The following is a 16,730-nucleotide window of genomic DNA, read 5'->3' on the forward strand; positions in this document are numbered from 1 at the left end:
TTCTCTCTTCAGCTGCATCTAATCTACCCATCAAGCTTTGAACTTCAATGAATATATTTTTCATGTTAGTACATATATTTGATTCCTTAAAAAAATACGCCTGATCTTTCTTGATAGCCTTTCATTCTTTCTTCATGTTTTAGATTCTCTCTTTTATTTTTTTTATGTTTTATATTCCCTATTTTATTTATTAAAAACTCTGTTGTTTTTGCTGCTGACTATTATTCATATAGTGTAATTTTGGATACTGTGTTCATAATCAGAATTTTATCTATCAGAATCTGTGGGGCCTGTGTTGATGTTTCTATGCAGGGAGTATTTGTGTGTTTTTCCCAGGCACCCTGGGGCACTACTAACCTGGGATAACTTTTTTAGTTTCTCAGCTTGGGTTTCCTGGTAAAGGCAATGTGAATTCAAAACCCAGACTCTTGAAAAGGCAGACCTGTGGTTACATAGTCTCAACAGAGATTATTTTTTCCTCCAATCCTGAACCTAAGCTGAGATGTTTCCTTGTCATCTTTCTTTACAAGAAGGCTGATTTGTTTTTCATGCATCTTTTTATGAGTGTTTAGCCCTTCCATGTCCTGGCCTTATAAGGAGATCTTTATTCCAATTTCTCACTTGACATTGGTCTAATGTCTTGCCTCTTGCCCTCATGTACCTATTAAATACTGGTTGTAAAGCTCATCAAAGGCCCCAGTGTAGCCATAGGGTTGGTGCCAGCTAACTTCTTCAGTTCTCTGATCCCTCTTCATTTTTGTTCCCTGGCTACTCCTTGCATTTAGTCACTCACTCATGCATTTAAAGGATGTTTGTTATGTTTTATTCAGCAGCCCTAAGTGTTTTGTTGGGGAAATAATTCCAGAACACCAGTTCCACCATATTTCCAGAAATAGATTATAGATCCTATCCTGTAATCAGTTATTTGGGGCTGGACGGTGCTATCTCTAGACACGACATGGAATGAACAATACCTGTAAGTCCTGGGAAAGATTTGGATCTGGTATATTAAGAGATATACATTACAGAAGTGGCACTGTTTTAAACAACTTGTAATTTATTTGTTTTAGTATTAGAGAAGCTGCCTGCATTCAAATCCCCAAAAGTTACTTAGCCTCTCTTGATGCTATTTCTTCAACTTATCATAGCAGTATTCCCTTCGTAGGTGAGGATTAAATGAGTTAATAAACATGAAGTTCTTAAAGCACTGTGTGCCACACAGTGCTTTATGTTCTTGATACACTACAGTATTTTTTTTTAGTAAATTTATTTATTTATTTATTTATTTTTGGCTGTGTTGGGTCTTTGTTGCTGTGCGCAGGCTTTCTGTAGTTGCGGTGAGTGGGGGCTACTCTTCGTTGCAGTGTGCGGGCTTCTCATTGTCGTGGCTTCTCTTGTTGTGGAGCACGGGCTCTAGGAGTGCAGACTTCAGTAGTTGTGGCACGTGGTTTCAGCAGTTGTGGCTTGCAGGCTCTAGAGCTCAGGCTCAGTAGTTGTGGCACACGGGCTTAGTTGCTCCACGCATGTGGGATCTTCCCGGGCCAGGGCTCGAACCCATGTCCCTTGTATTGGCAGGCAAATTCTTAACCACTGCGCCACCAGGGAAGCCCTACACTACAGTATTTTTAACTAACTTCTCTTACTTGTGCTAAGGGAACCAAGTAAAGAATATACCCCTTACGATGGGTCAGAGCTTAAACTGAGATGGTGCATACATAGGGGCCAGCTAAGGGGTGGCAGAATTAGAGACCCCACAGGGAAAGAGAGAAGCTCAGAGAAAACAGATTAGAATCACTTGGTCGGCCACCCTCCCATCTGAGAGTCTCCTTCTATCGCTAAAATCTACGTGACTCTAGGACTGATGTTATTCAGGAAAGCTATTTCCTTCCAGAAAGATACAAACACACCAGCCTCATTGAAATAGTGGCTGAGGGCTTCCCTGGTGGCACAGTAGTTAAGAATCCACTTCCCAATGCAAGGGACATGGGTTCGAGCCCTGGCCTGGGAAGATCCCACATGCCGTGGAGCAACTAAGCCTGTGCACCACAACTACTGAGCCTGAGCTCTAGAACCCGCAAGCCACAACTACTGAGCCCAAGTGCCACAAATACTGAAGCCTGCGTGCCTAGAGCCCCTGCTCTGCAACAAGAGAAGCCACGACAATGAGAAGCTCGCGCACCGCAACGAAGAGTAGCCCCCGCTCATCGCAACTAAAGAAAGCTCGTGCACAGCAACGAAGACCCAACACAGCCATAAATAAATAAATAAATAAATTTTAAAAATAAAATAAAATAGTGGCCAAGTATCATAAAAGTTCAGAATGCCTCGCCCCTAGCTTCTACGTCCATTACTTAGCTTGAATGACAAGAGTATGGATTTTTGAAACAAGACAGTTACGGGATTCACATCCTGCCTCTAAATTTTACTAGCAGTTGTTAACTGGGGTAGTGGGCATGGTAGGGGTAGGGCTGGGTCACATGGGAGCAGTTGTTCTTTCAGTGTATGTTATTTCCAAAATGGTGCCTTTTCAAGAATTTTAAAGGTGCTGACAGGATGGCTGAGAAGACCAGTGGTCTCCAAATTTTTAAAATCATGAACTCCATCAGTAAAAATATTTTGAGAACACATCTCCAATATATTACATTTAGAAATTATGTTATAAATCAGCTATACCTCAATAAAATAAATTTTTTAAAAGAGATTATGTATTGTTCTACTGTCAACTTGTATGTTGTTTGTTTGTTTTTGTTTTTTGTTGTTTTTGGCCACATGGCATGGCTTATGGGATCTTAGTTCCCTGACCAGGGATTGAACATGGGCCACGGCAGTGAAAGCACCAAGTCCTAACCACTGGACAGCCAGGGAACTCCCTCAACTTTATGTTAATTATAAGCAAACCATAACTTCTTTTTTAAAGATAGAAAAGAAACAAATAGAAAAGAACAGAAGTTCTAACATTTTTCTCCTGTATCCGCTAATCACCTTGTGCCTGTACCTACTATGGATGAATTGTGATGAGAAGATGCGGAAGGAAGGAATGGGAAAAGGTCAGTCTACTCAGAGGGCAACTGAAACCACCACGGTCAATCCAAGGACTACATAGAAAGGTTAAGCAAACTGTGGCACTTTTTCTCTGGCTTTGTCCCCCACTCGGCACCCACACGGGCCAAGTCCCCCAGCATGGCCCTACTCCTGGGCTGGAGTTAGGCTCTGCCTCTGCTCTGCTTCCTAGCTGGGGGGTCTTGGGCAAGTCACTTAACCTCTCTGAGGCTGGGTAAAGTGAGACTACTACTTACCTCACAGTGTTGCTATGAGGATGAAATCAGATAACCCTGTGCTCAATTAATTTTTACTCCCTTCCTTTCTGTTCCTTCCTTGAAACAGCAACTAGGCTGCCCTTTCCAATAAAGCGCCTGGGAGACCAAAGCCATCAATAGCAGGACCACTCCCTTACCCAGACTCCTCTTCTCCACTACAGAAAGAGCTGGGAGAACACTTTTCAAACGTTGTTACTTTCCATGGAAACAGACTAGCCCTTTGAGACACTTACTCTTCATCCCTCTTCTTCTGTGACAGCTGGACAACTCCTTCAGATATTTGCTTTGTTTTTTCTTTCATTACGAGCTGGCTTTTCGCTCCATAAAAGTTTTAAAAATGAAGACAATCCTGAATAAAAGGATGATGTGACCAAGGCGTAATAAAAAGCAGAGCTGTGTGTGTGCACATAGGCACACGTGCATGTATGTATAAGTGTGTGCATACGTGTGTGCTGTGATGCAGTGGCAAACTGAGAGCTGGGAAAATACATCCTGGTCTCCCTGGTGGTGAGCCCTGGGGTGGGGGGATGGGGGTGAAGGGAGACCCCGTCATGCTCGTGTCCCCCTGGATGAACTGACACAAAGACAGGAGGCAGCCCTGCCCTCTGACACCAGAGCAGTGGTTCTCAACTCTGGCTGTGCACTAGAATTGCCTGGGGGCTTTGAAAAAGAGACCAATGCCTGGATATCCCAGACCAATTAAATCAGAAGCCTTGAGTTGCTGCTAGAGCATCCATACATTTGTTTGGACTCAAGCGGTTCTAGTGTGCAGCCAGGGTTGAGACCCACTGCCTCTCTGAACAGAACAGGAAGATTCAACCTCTGCTAAATGGGCAACTCCATCAGGACCAAATTCCAACCCCTGAGCCCCCAAGATCAACTGAATGACCATTTTTCTACATTCTGAAATTCTTGACCAATGAAATAAGGAGCTAGGATGGGGCTTATTTGCTGGGCTGCAAATGATCTGATAACAAGCCCCACACCTTGTTTGCTTGGGCTACTGATGCCCGGGGCAGGAGGTAGGACGTCAGCCCAGAGACCCACTTCTCTCGTGCAGTGCCCTTTCTTTGAGGTCTGAGGACATTTGGGTACAAGGAAGGCTTTAAAAGCTGCTCCACTCCCCTTGTTTCTCACCTCCTTTCCTTTCTGCTTCCCACATTTACCACTACATGCCCTAGGGTAAAACCAAACGTGTAAACATGTGGTCGTGACGACTTTGTCAAAAGTCAAGAGTTTTCTAGGAATCCAAGTGGGAACTTGATGAATTTTCCATCCTTTCCTTCCCTCTCTGCCCATCAGCCCATCCATCACTTCGAACCTCTTTGAGAAGAAAGAAAAGAAAGAAAAAAAAGAGAAAACACAGAACAAAACAGAAGAGGGAGAAAGGGAAGAGCAGAAGACTGTGCCTGCTCTCGGCAAAGAGTAAAACCGCCAAAAAAATGAACGAGACCTGAGGGACATGGCAAACTAAGTTCAGGGATGCACTGAAACATCACGCTTTAAAGCAGGACCAAATGTAGAGGATCCTTAGCGTGTTATGGCTGGAACCAAAATGGCACCCCTCCCGCCCCTCTGCCCTCATCCTGCCTTGTTCTTTGAACAAAGATGATGCTGACATTATATTTCTATTAAAAAAAAAAAAGCAGTGATCAGTTTGGACCTCTCAGGCTAAATCCTCAATTTGGGAATCCAGTCAAAAGAACAGAAGACCATCCCAGAGGAAAGTGGATGAAAGCCAAGTGCATTTGAGTTTGGGATTAAGGATCAGAGGCAGTAATTTTGCATGAACTGTTCTTGCCTTCCTGGGATGTGTTTTTAATGCAGTGATGATAGCCTTCCAGTGGCCGCTGGCAGCATCTCAATGTCTTCAGGGAGGAGAGGGAAGGGGGTGTTTAGGGAGCCTGTTTCCTAGCAGGCTTGGAGGTGATTAGCACAAGTCACGAGCATGGAGGGGGAGGAGGAGGCCCCGATGCAGCCTCTGGCTTATTGAGAGTGAGATCCGATGCTGGAATCCCTGGGGCAAAAAAAATCAATGACCCAGGAAAACTACACCAGCTGACAGTCTCAGGAAAAAGCTCAAGGAAGAGTTGCAAAGAAGAGAAAGGCTTAAGTAACTTTCCAAAACTCTGCACTGTTAATCTCCCGGGGGGCCCTATACTATACAGACAATAGCTGGGACCCCTTTCATTTTGGCACTTTCTTTCACCTGGATTCACCATCCTTCTTCCATCCCCTTCTTTTCCAAGGTTGAAGGGGTCCCAAGTTCCCTCCACCCTCCCTCGGTCTGGCTTTTTGATGTTTCCTTGTTTAGAAGAACAAGCAAGTAACTACATTGTCAAATGCTGCTCTCCAGCTCTCAGCTATTGCTGTCAGGCTCCGACAGGGAGGGTCCACTGTCTTTTTTCAGGCACTGGTTTGTACACATCCCTCCAAGTGCGGGAATAGGACCTCCTGTCCCCAGGAAAGCAGACATCAGGCTTTGAGACCACAGTGGGGGGTGGCAGGGGCGGGGGTGTGTGTTGGAGTCACGTGATCAGGATCCACTGCTTCAACGAAAACATTCAACTGAAGCCTCAGACTGTCATCTTTGGAGCTTAGGAGTTTTCCTCGATGCCGTATGTCACATGGTTAGGAGGTCCCTAAAGGTTCATTAAGTTTCAAATCAAATGAATCAACTTTGAAGACTTCATCCTTCTCCCTGAGTCTTTTCTAATATTTCCCTGATGCCACATAAGATAGAATTTAGATCTAAACCTGAGTGTGTCTGTGGTTTCAGAGAAGCTTACTTTTCTTTTCTTCTTCCCAAAAGGCTCCCGGGCACTTTCTCCCTGGTCTTCACATCACTGAAGAGCAAGGCTGACCAGAGGAAACATGGGAACTCCTTGTGGATGCACCTGGAAATATCACCGCCGACCCAACGCTGGCTCAGGGAGTCTTAAACCCTGGAATTTAGGTTCCCATCAAAAGCAGGAGAAAATTCCTTTTATTGTTTAGTCACTTAGAAAAACATGTATGAAAACATCCATTTCCCAGGGCAGAGCATCCCTGCTTGATAGCTCAAGTTCACCCTCTGGAACAGTTGCTCCTTACAGACAATTCCAAACTTGGGTGGTAACCTACAGACTGCATCAAGGCTTGTAACTGCTTCACTAAAGAAACCAACTCTAAGTGTCTTTAATCTATGAAAACAATCTAATGGTTACACCGCCGATTTACCTAAAGCAATATTTGTTCAGTTACAATGATGTCACAAAAGAAGGGCTTGTTGGCTTTCAGTTCTTTCCTTAACAATATTCAGAGCTTGATGGTGGCTGAATTCAGAACTGCTTTCCATAGCTTAAACCAGCAATGAGAGAACTTTTCTAGCAGCCAAGAAAGTTCTATTACCAAAAAAAAAAGTCAATAGCACTTGATATTCAGCATTTTCCCAGCACATTTACCATAGCGCTCTGACCCTGTGGTGCTGGATTTTAAGGACCACAGTTTCCTTGCCAAATAGACATATCTTGGCTTCCTTTGCTAGGTGGAAACACTGCCTTGATATTAAATATTCAAAGCAAAGAAACTCTGACCCAAGGGCTCTCAGCTAACAATGACATTCTCTGTAAGTAAACTAGAAACCCAACTCAGCTTCTGGTTTGCCAGTGTCCCCTGCCATGTACTAGTCTAGTGCACAAATAGGGTTGAGGAACGACTCCTGTTTACCATGATTATACCGCAAAAGACCCTCAGGCAGGGATGCGGGAAGCCTGGACTTGGCAGAAGATGTTGGAGAAGAGGAAGAGTAGGATTCAGAGCTGCTTCCTGGGCAGGGCAGGGGCGAGGAAAGGGTGAAAGGCCTCCAACCTCGCCAGACGGAGACCCAGGTCCGATACAATTGCAAGGACGTTGTTACTCTAAGCAAGCGTAACGTAAGAATGCAGCTCCTATAGCCCTCGTCAACCCAGAAACTTCTCTCACTTTGCTGCGCCACACCTACAGCGCCAGAACTATCTGAGATCAGCTGAGGAAGCCTTGGTCGCAATCCCCCCAAAGAAAAGCCTCATCCTTTACTGGGAGGGGGAAGTCGTTATTTTTTTGTTAAGGCAATGGGGGATGGGCAATGGGGGATGGAGATGGGAGACGCTGGTGGTCAAGACCACCTTTTGGTGGTCAAGTCCTACCCCTCAGTCTCCTCTCTGTTCTGTAAGCTTCTACTCATCTTCTTACTGCGTCTCCACCAGACCTCCCATCCCCTTGGGCTTCCCTCGTGCCTGTCGGCGCAGACTTCAGGTCAAGTGTCCTCTGGGCTGGATTCCTTACGTGGGCACCTGAGAGGCTGGCTGGGGCACACCCGGACTATGCGGAGAGCAAACCAAGTGCAAAGTGGACCACAACACGTGTTCCAACAGCGCTGAGCGCGGCACAGGGCTCAGTTTAAGGTATTTTAAGCCGGCCCGCATCCATCGGAGTCGGGTCCCTGACCCTGGGAAATTGACGAGGAAGTCAACTCATTGAGGGAAAAACTCCAAATACCCTACCCATCCTTCCTTCTCGGGGGGCTCCCCTGCCACCACCCCACATGCGCAGCTACTGAATATGCTAAGGGCTCCTATTATCAGGCAAGAAAACTGGCTCTGAGCGCGCTCCAACTTTAAACCAACCCGGCCTTGCCCCCTCGGGCGCCTGCCCCCAACCGAGGGCTCACCTGGGCGCCCCGCGGCGCCGGGGGCGCACAGCGAGGGAGGTCGCTTCTTACCGGAGAAGTCCGTGAGCGCTGCGATCTCTTTGGAGCAAACCAGGACGGTGCAGTAGAAGAGGCGCAGGAGCTGCCCAGGAGGCTCTGCCTGCCTGCGGAGGCCGGGATGCTGTGCTGGCTGGGGCGCTGGCGGTGGGCGCGCGTGTCCCGGCAGGAGCATGGTGCGCGGCGCCACAGAGCGCGGGCGCGGGCCCGGGGCGCGGGGGGTCGCTGGGCGGCGGGCGGCGTCACATGGCAGGGCGAGTTGGTAGCCAGCGGCTCCGCGGCCCCCTGCCACCTCCTGGCCCAGGCTGCCAGAGCCTCCTCCCCGCCGCGGGCTAGCACCGGCTCCCCAGCAAAGAGGAGGGGGCGGAGAACTGGGGCGGGGCGAGGAGCCCCGGGAAGAGTCCGCGTGGTTTCCCCGAGAGGAAATCTCCGCTGCGGCCGCGCGGGAGGAAGCGAGGGCGGGGGGCGAAGGGAAAGTGTAGCCTCTCGCGCCCCGAGCTGCGGAGGCCGGTCCCTGGCGCGCTGCCCGCCGCGGAGGGCGCCCCCAACAGCGCGCCGAGGGTCGCGCAACTTTAGCGCCTTCCACGCCCGGGTCCCCGCCCCGGAGACGGCTCAGCGCCCCTGGCCTGGCCCGCGCTGGCCCCGTGCCAGCCTCGCCCTGGCCGTCTGTGGAGTGCGGCCGGTGCCCGTGACGCACTTAGGAGCCAGAGCCGCGCTTGGAGCCTGGGAGCCGGGGTGGGGGCCGCGGGAAGGTGGGGTACTGGAGGTGTGGGACCGCAGCACTGACGTCTCTGCGACCCAGCGCGCTCCACGTGCAGAATCACCAAGCACGCACAGTTAGCCCCATTTCACAGAAGAGAAGACCGAGACCCGGAGCATTGCCCGACGCCAAAGCTTACGCAGCCAGGAGGGGAACCATCGCGGGGCTGGGGGGAGTGGGGGAGGCGGGGAGGAGGGATGTGCATTGTGCTGAAAACGGATCAGATGGCTCCAGAGCCGGTTTCTTCTCGCTGCGACTACGTTTCCTTTGGGTACTGGTTGTCCGCCGGGCTCAGAGGATCTGACACTGGACCGGCACAAACAGCCGCCGAACGCAATAAATGGGCTTTGTTTTAAAATGGGCCACAGCATCTTTCTGAACCTCTCGATTACGCGCGGTGTAACCTACGTTTGGACGCCCAGCCCGTGGGCGAGGAGCGGGCTGCACGGCCCGGGCTCGGGGGAACCGAGGACAAGTACTTGGGGGCTCCGTGGCCGCGCGCCGGGTGGGGTACCTGGGGTCCAGGAACCCAAATCCCGCGGACTGCGCGGGGCGTCCGGGCCAGGCGGCGCCGGCGGGAAGGAGGAGGGCCGGGCGGGCGGGCTCTCGGCACAAAGTGTTCCCGAACACCGCGGGAGGGCATGCCAAGTTCGCGGCGGGCCTGACGCGGAAATGTAGATCATGAGGCCCAAGGGCGGGCCCGGGCGCCCTGCGCCGGCCGGCTCTGAACTGCACCGCGCACGCCGCAGAGTGCGGCGGGGAGGCCTGGGCGGAGAAAACCGAGCCTCGCTGGCCTACCTGGGGGAACCTCTTAGAGGTGGGCCGCAAGGATCCCGGAGAGCTGGATGTCACTGCGTCTCACACCGTGCTCCAGCAGGGGCAGGGGCAGGAGAACTGGGATTCCGGCCATTACCTCCCTGTCTTGGGCTAGGGGTGGGAGGGGCAAATGCAAACATCAATATTTGTTAGTGGGACCCAGTCTGCCAGACACAATGACTTTTAAAATTTACATTAAAATATTCAACCTTCTCAATAACCCTGGGACCTAAGTATTCTTGTGCACGGTCTAGGCTGGGGAAACTGAGGCAGGGAGGGTGGGTAAGGATGCCCTGCACTTAGCAGCCATTCAGTAAGTGACATTCGCTTAAAACTCGGTTCCCTGATGTTCTTTCCATTCCATTCATCCATCTACTTTAGATATGAATTAGGTACCTATGTATACCGGATCCTCTGCGAGGAGCTGGGGACCCTCCTAACACAGGAAGGGAACCATGCTCCCTCAGGGCTGGTGGCTGCCACCACTGTCCCGTAGGGATGCGCTGGTTTCCAGTTGCCAGTGTGGACACTGCTACTGGTGTGATGGCATCCCCAGGCCTCCTTACCCGTAAAGGCATCAGGCTTATTGTGAGAATTGAATGAGTTGAAACAGGTGACATGGGTAGGACAAGGCCTGGAACGAGTAAGTACTCAGTCAGTATTAGTCATTGGTACAGTGAGGAAGACAGACATTGAACAGGTAATGCCAAGGGAATGCCAAGGAGCCATGGGAACGAGACCCAGGGAGGGAAGGAGGTGTTAGGGACCTTTTTAAGACAAGATGGGTGAGAAAGACGGGAAGAGTTGGCCAAGCAAAAGCTAGGTATCAATATCTGGGGAGGATGAACTTCTTAGGAAAAGGGATCAGCATATGTGAAATCCCAAAGAAGCATGGCTCCAGAAATGCATGCAGGACATGGAGCAGAGAGAAAAGGGCAGGGCAGGGTGACATGGAGAGGTCAGCTGCCAGAGCTCAGGGACCCAGAGACCTTGGTGAATGCTTCCATCTTTTTTTTTTTTGGCCACACTGCACAGCTTGTGGGATTTTAGTTCCCCAACCAGGGATTGAACCCGGGCCCTTGGCAGTGAAAGCGAGGAGTCCTACCCACTGGACCGCCAGGGAAGTCCCAGAACACTTCCATCTTTATCCTAAGCCCTTGTGAGCACTTCCGTCTTAAGCCAGCAAAGGGTTGTAAGCAGATGAGTGATGCAATCAGGTGTGTGTTGGTAAAAGGTGACTCTGACTTCTGAATGCAGCTGTACTGAAGGGGTCAACAGTGGGTCCAGGGATTATACTCCTAAGAATTGGAAACAGGGACGCCAAGAGATATTTGTACACTCATGTTCATAGCAGCATTATTCATAATAGCCAAAAGGTGGAAGCAACCCGAGTGTCCATCAATGGATGATTGGATAAACAAGATGTGGAATATTATCCGGTCATAGAAAGGAATGAACTTCTGATACATGCTACAGCATGGATGCACCTTAAAAACATTATGCTAGGTGAAGTAAGAAAATGATAAATATTGCATAGTTCCACTTACGTGAAATATCTAGAATACACAAACTTATAGAAACAGATAATAGATTAGAGGTTTCCAAGAGTTGAGAAATAGATGGTGGCGATGGCTGTATAACACTGTGGATGTAATTAATGCCACTTAATTGTACACTTAAAATGGCAATTTTTATGTCATGTAGTTACCACAACTTCAAAAAAATTAATAATGTAATATGCCAAAACCCACTGAACTGTAAATGGGTGAGTTGTGTGGTATGTGGATTATATCTCCATAAAGCTGGGGTGTTTTTTTTGTGTTTGTTTGGCTGCACCGAGCGGCATGCAGGATCTTAGCTCCTTAACCAAGGATCGAACCTGTGCCCCCTGCAGTGGAAGCGCAGAATCTTAACCACTGGACCGCCAGGGAATTCCCCCATAAAACTGTTTTTTCGTTTAAATGTTTTTTTTTAAATTTTTTATTGAAGTATAGTCGATTTACAATGTTGTGTTAATTACTGCTGTGCAGCAAAGTGACTCAGTTACATATATATGTATATATACTATATATATATTCTTTTAAAAAATTCTTTTCTTTTTCATATATTTTTCCATTATGGTTTATTACAGGTTATTGAATATAGTTCCTTGTGCTATACAGTAGAACCTTGTTGTTTATAAAGCCATTTTTTTAAAAGATCAAACAAAGACCACAAAGTGGGTCCAGGGAGATGGTCAGGAGGGGAGGGTAGCCTGAAGGGTGTGACTGAGCATTGGGCTGGCGCTTTGCAGGCCCAGAGAGGAGGGAGGAGTGGCCAGATTGGAAGTGTTCCGGAAGGATGGAGAGCGCAGTGTGCCTGGGCGCTTGTGGGATGTGAGTGACGAGGCTGGAGGACCAGTCCCTGCCTGCCCTCTGCTGTGCCCCTCGGCTGCTCCCTGTTAAATCAACTTACTCCTAATCTGATGTCTTTAAGAATTTTGGAATCTTGCAAGAAAATTAAAGAATTCCATTTATTTTCCCCTCTGGTCCTCATACTTTGTGTGCCCCCGACAAAATGGAAGCCAGTTACTTCCCGCCCCCATTTCCCTCTCTGAAAATATTATACAATCAAATACCTAAACAATGGGATACTAACCAGGACCAGCTACAGAATAGCACTGGCCCAGTGCAAAATGAAAACGCATAGCTCCTTGTTGAAAAATTATCCCGAATTTCAAGATAGTGATAGCAGGGCATTAAACCCAGTGTGGGCTCTGAGCACAGGGTCCTGAGATACTACACAGGCCACATGCCCATGAAGCTGGCCCAGGCACTACCAGTATCTCCTGTCTCAGATATGGAAACCGACATCACGACCCTCACAGATCATCTGTGGCAGAATTTGAAGTCCTCTTAAACTGCAAAGGTACAGAAATTAGGGGATGGATGTCAACATGGAGTAAACTAAAAGTGTTCCTTTCTATGTGATGGCACCATTGGCCATCTTGCCGCTTCTCGCATGTGAGTTTGAGAAGTGCCTCTGTACCTGGAGCATTCATTCTGTGTGTAAGAGGTATCCTTGCAGGATACTGTAAATTACATACCTTGATTCCTGCCTTTTTTTCCCTTCCTTTTGAAGCAACTCTGTTCCTTCTTTCCAGCTCTAAGTTACATCCCTATTTTCCTCCTTCCTTGAGATCCTGGCTACTTCCCTCCCCACACAGCCAAACCTGCTTTGAAGGATGTTTGTGTGCTGTGCACTTGAACTCCAGCCTGAACCTGTGCTCTCACTGGGCTATCAAAGTAAGGCTTTGGGGCTTTCAACAAAGATGGGCTGCAGCCGTTCCGAGAAAACATAAGCCATCATTTGTCAGCTGCAAAGAAACCAACCTTTCAGCTCAGGATACTGAGGCCGAATGTTGTCCAGAGCTAAAAAGGCTTATTTTTAAAAAGCAACAAACGGTGGTTTGTTCATAGAGCTGGCACCAAAGAGCCACATCAATAGCGAAGAGCTGCTCACTGAAGATTGTGAAAGCTGGGGATGCACTTGAGAGGCCGTGAGGGGAATGTTTGGCCCAAAAGCCTATGGAAGGAAACCTTTAAGAATATGAGCTCAAAACTGGTGTCCGTCCAAGGTCAAAGGCATCAAGTGCAATAGCCTGTACTCTGCCCCTGACAGACAGCCACTGATGGAGGCATTGGACCTCCCTGACTTTCATCTGCAAAATGAAAATGGTGGACTCAAAAAGTCCATTTTGGCTCTAAAAGCCCACAGCCTATTTAAATTAGATGTAGGATTTCAGGAAATTGGGCTAAATCTATACTGGTTCCAAGACATTCCTTAATGTTTTCTTAAATACATATTTTCATTTCTTTTTTGCTCTGTTTGTTTTTATGTTGTTCATATTTTTCTCTTTATAGAAGAAGAATGTAGCATGAGCAAACTTGGGGGGGGATTCCTGGAGCATTGTGAATGATTGAATTCTGATTCTTGGGAGTTTTCAGCGTAAGCATTCCCAAATATTCAAGGTGGTAAACTCAGTTTCTGGAGGAGAGCATGACTGCATCCTGGAAGGAACAGACACCGTTTTCCCCTCTGAGGCTGGAAAGTGCTGTTCCCACAGAAGCCCTGAGGCTGCTCCCTGCTGCCAGTGACACAGCAAATGCCGCAGGGAATCCAGCCTGCCTGGACCGCACCTGAGAGCAGGGACGTTTTCTCCGGAGATCACAAGCCCCTACTCTTCCTACCTCGTTCTGTGCCATCAGAAGGGAAAGTGTGCTGATGGAAGGATGTTCCATAGTGGGTTGGAAAGAAACACATCTAGCTCTGAACTACCAAGCTTGCCCTGCCAGATGACATAGCGTATGGCAGTGGGTAATTGTATGGCCTCCATGGTCAGAGCTCAAAGGTTCGAATCCCAGCTCTGCCACTGTCGGTACTTGAGTTGTGGATGGTGGTACAGTTTAGAGTGGACATAGCTGAGAGGCAAGTCAGAGCAGAAGCCCCATACACGGTAATAAACATAACCATCTCATGGCCTTAGTGTATTATTATTGCTCGAGCATAAGACAGTGTTTGGTTTCCATTCAAACCCCTAGGGATGTCTTTGTGATCAAATGCCCTTTGCCTTGTTAGGTAATGATGGAAATGTAATAGTTTCCGACTTGTTCCTCTGGACGACAGTGGCCCTGGTCCCCTGTCAGGAAACCGGGCTGGGTTTTTACACCAGAATTTTGTTTTTTTCTTTCTGTGAACTCTCCCTGACCCTGGTTTCTGAATACCCCGTTTTCTCCCCACCTCTGGCCCACTCTGTCAGCCTCCTTACCCTCTTCCTCTGCCCGGAAGTATCCCTGTCCCCCAGCCCTCTGTGACATACCTGAGTTCTTGGAATCTCGTTTCCCTACAAAATGCTGGTTGAATCTGACATCAGCTCTTCCAGTCCTCAAAGGCCTGACACTATATAACCTTTCTTTTCTTTTAAAATTAGTTTTTACTGTGGTAAAATATACATAACATACAATGTAGCAGCTTCACCATTTTTTTTTTTAACATATTGGAGTATAATTGCTTTACAATGGTGTGTTAGTTTCGGCTTTATAACAAAGTGAATCAGTTATACACATACATATGTCCCCATATCTCTTCCCTCTTGCATCTCCCTCCCTCGCACCCTCCCTATCCCACCCCTCTCGGTGGTCACAAAGCACCGAGCTGATCTCCCTGTGCTACGCCGCTGCTTCCCACTAGCTATCTATTTTACGTTTGGTAGTGTATATATGTCCATGCCACTCTCTCACTTTGTCCCAGCTTACCCTTCCCCCTCCCCGTATCCTCAAGTCCATTCTCTAGTAGGTCTGTGTCTTTATTCCTGTCTTGCCCCTAGGTTCTTCATGACCATTTTTTTTTTTTTTTTAGATTCCATATATATGTGTCAGCATACGGTATTTGTTTTTCTCTTTCTGACTTGCTTCACTCTGTATGACAGACTCTAGGTCCATCCACCTCACTACAAATAACTCAGTTTCATTCCTTTTTATGGCTGAGTAATATTCCATTGTGTATATGTGCCACATCTTCTTTATCCATTCATCTGTTGATGGACACTTAGGTTGCTTCCATGTCCTGTCTATTGTAAATAGAGCTGCGATGAACATTGTGGTACATGACTCTTTTTGAATTATGGATTTCTCAGGGTATATGCCCAGTAGTGGGATTGCTGGGTCGTATGGTAGTTCTATTTTTAGTTTTTTAAGGAACCTCCATACTGTTCTCCATAGCGGCTGTATCAATTTACATTCCCACCAACAGTGCAAGAGGGTTCCCTTTTCTCCACACCCTCTCCAGCATTTACTGTTTGTAGACTTTCTGATGATGGCCATTCTGACCGGTGCATCTTCACCATTTTTAAGTGGTGAATATATAGACCATATTGGCACCTCTCGTATCTGTGTCTCTCCGAGAAGGAAGAAAAGAGAAGGATGGTCATGTATAAGCCAAGTCTGTTTCCCTTTGGTCAACAGCAGTAACAATTCTTTAGCAAAAGCCTCAGAAGGGTGAGGGGGAAGCTGGGAGGGGGAGGACTGCTGCACAGGTGCTGGGAGAGGAGAAACCTGCAGCTTCAGACAGTACAGTTTCTGCAACCCACCAAGGAAAGGTACTAGGAACTGACAAGGGCGCCCTCTGTAGGTGAGAATCTTAATTTGTCTTAGGAATAATAACTGCGGTCCATGAATTTCATAAATCATTTTTTTTATTGTGGTGAAACACACATAACCTAAAATTTACCGTTTCAACCATTTTTAAGTGTGCAGTTTAATGGTATTCAGTACATTCACATTGTTGTACAACCATTACTTCCGTCCATCTCCAGAACATTCTTCATCTTCAAAAACTGAAACTCTGTCCCCATTAAACAAGAACTCTGCATTCTCCTCTTTCTCTTGGCCCTGGCAACCAACATTCTACCTTCTGTCTCTATGAATGTAACTACTCTAGGTCCCTCATCTAAGTGTAATCATACAGCATTTGTCCTTTTGTGTCTGGCTTCTTTCATGGAGCCTGATGTCTTCAAGTTTCATCCATGTTGTAGCATGTCACAGAATTTCCTTCCTTTTTAAGGCTGGATAATATTCCATTGCATGTATACACCACATTTTGTTTATCCATTTATCTTTGGATGGACACTTGGGTTGCGTCCACGCCTTGGCTATTGTGAATGATACAGCTATAAACATGGGTAAACAAAAACAAGAAAATTTTAATTTAAATGATCATTCCCAAGGGGAAGCTTAACGCTACCAAAAACAAAAAACAAACAAACAAAAAAAAAACAAATTAAAGTCCATTAACAGGAATTCAGAACCAATGAAAGTGAATTCCATTTAAGGGTATAGAGCAGAGGTTCCTAGACTTTCTCAGTTCATGGTGCCCTTATTGTCCCAGTGATTTTGCGCAGGGCCCCTAGGCCAAAAAAAATTATTGAACTGTTAAAAATTTATTAAATAGCTAGATCCAAACAACTTAGCAAGTATTTATGTTCTAACAATTAATTAAGTAGCTATTTGGGGGAAATGTATATTATGTAAAAGAAAAAATATTTTTTATTTTGTTCTTAAATAACCGCAATTAT

General features: G+C 47.2%; 1 protein-coding gene across 9 annotated transcripts in view; it reads right to left on the minus strand.

Moving 5' to 3' along the window:
- Nucleotides 1-9,324, minus strand: part of EVA1C (eva-1 homolog C) — an 84,012-nt gene extending 74,688 nt beyond the window's left edge. The window contains exon 1 of one of the 9 annotated variants that reach the window (XM_082395074.1): nt 8,008-9,324. In XM_082395074.1, the coding sequence (XP_082251200.1) occupies nt 8,008-8,218 (211 nt within the window). In that variant the 5' untranslated portion in view covers nt 8,219-9,324. The remainder of the gene's footprint in view (nt 1-8,007) is intronic. The other 8 variants (XM_082395077.1, XM_082395070.1, XM_082395072.1 and 5 more) reach the window with 8 other exon arrangements.
- Between the last annotated feature and the right edge of the window lie 7,406 nt (nt 9,325-16,730).

This window comes from Balaenoptera borealis, assembly GCF_965194805.1.
Source record: "Balaenoptera borealis genome assembly, chromosome: 5".
In the NCBI taxonomy this organism is placed as follows: Eukaryota; Metazoa; Chordata; class Mammalia; order Artiodactyla; family Balaenopteridae; genus Balaenoptera; species Balaenoptera borealis.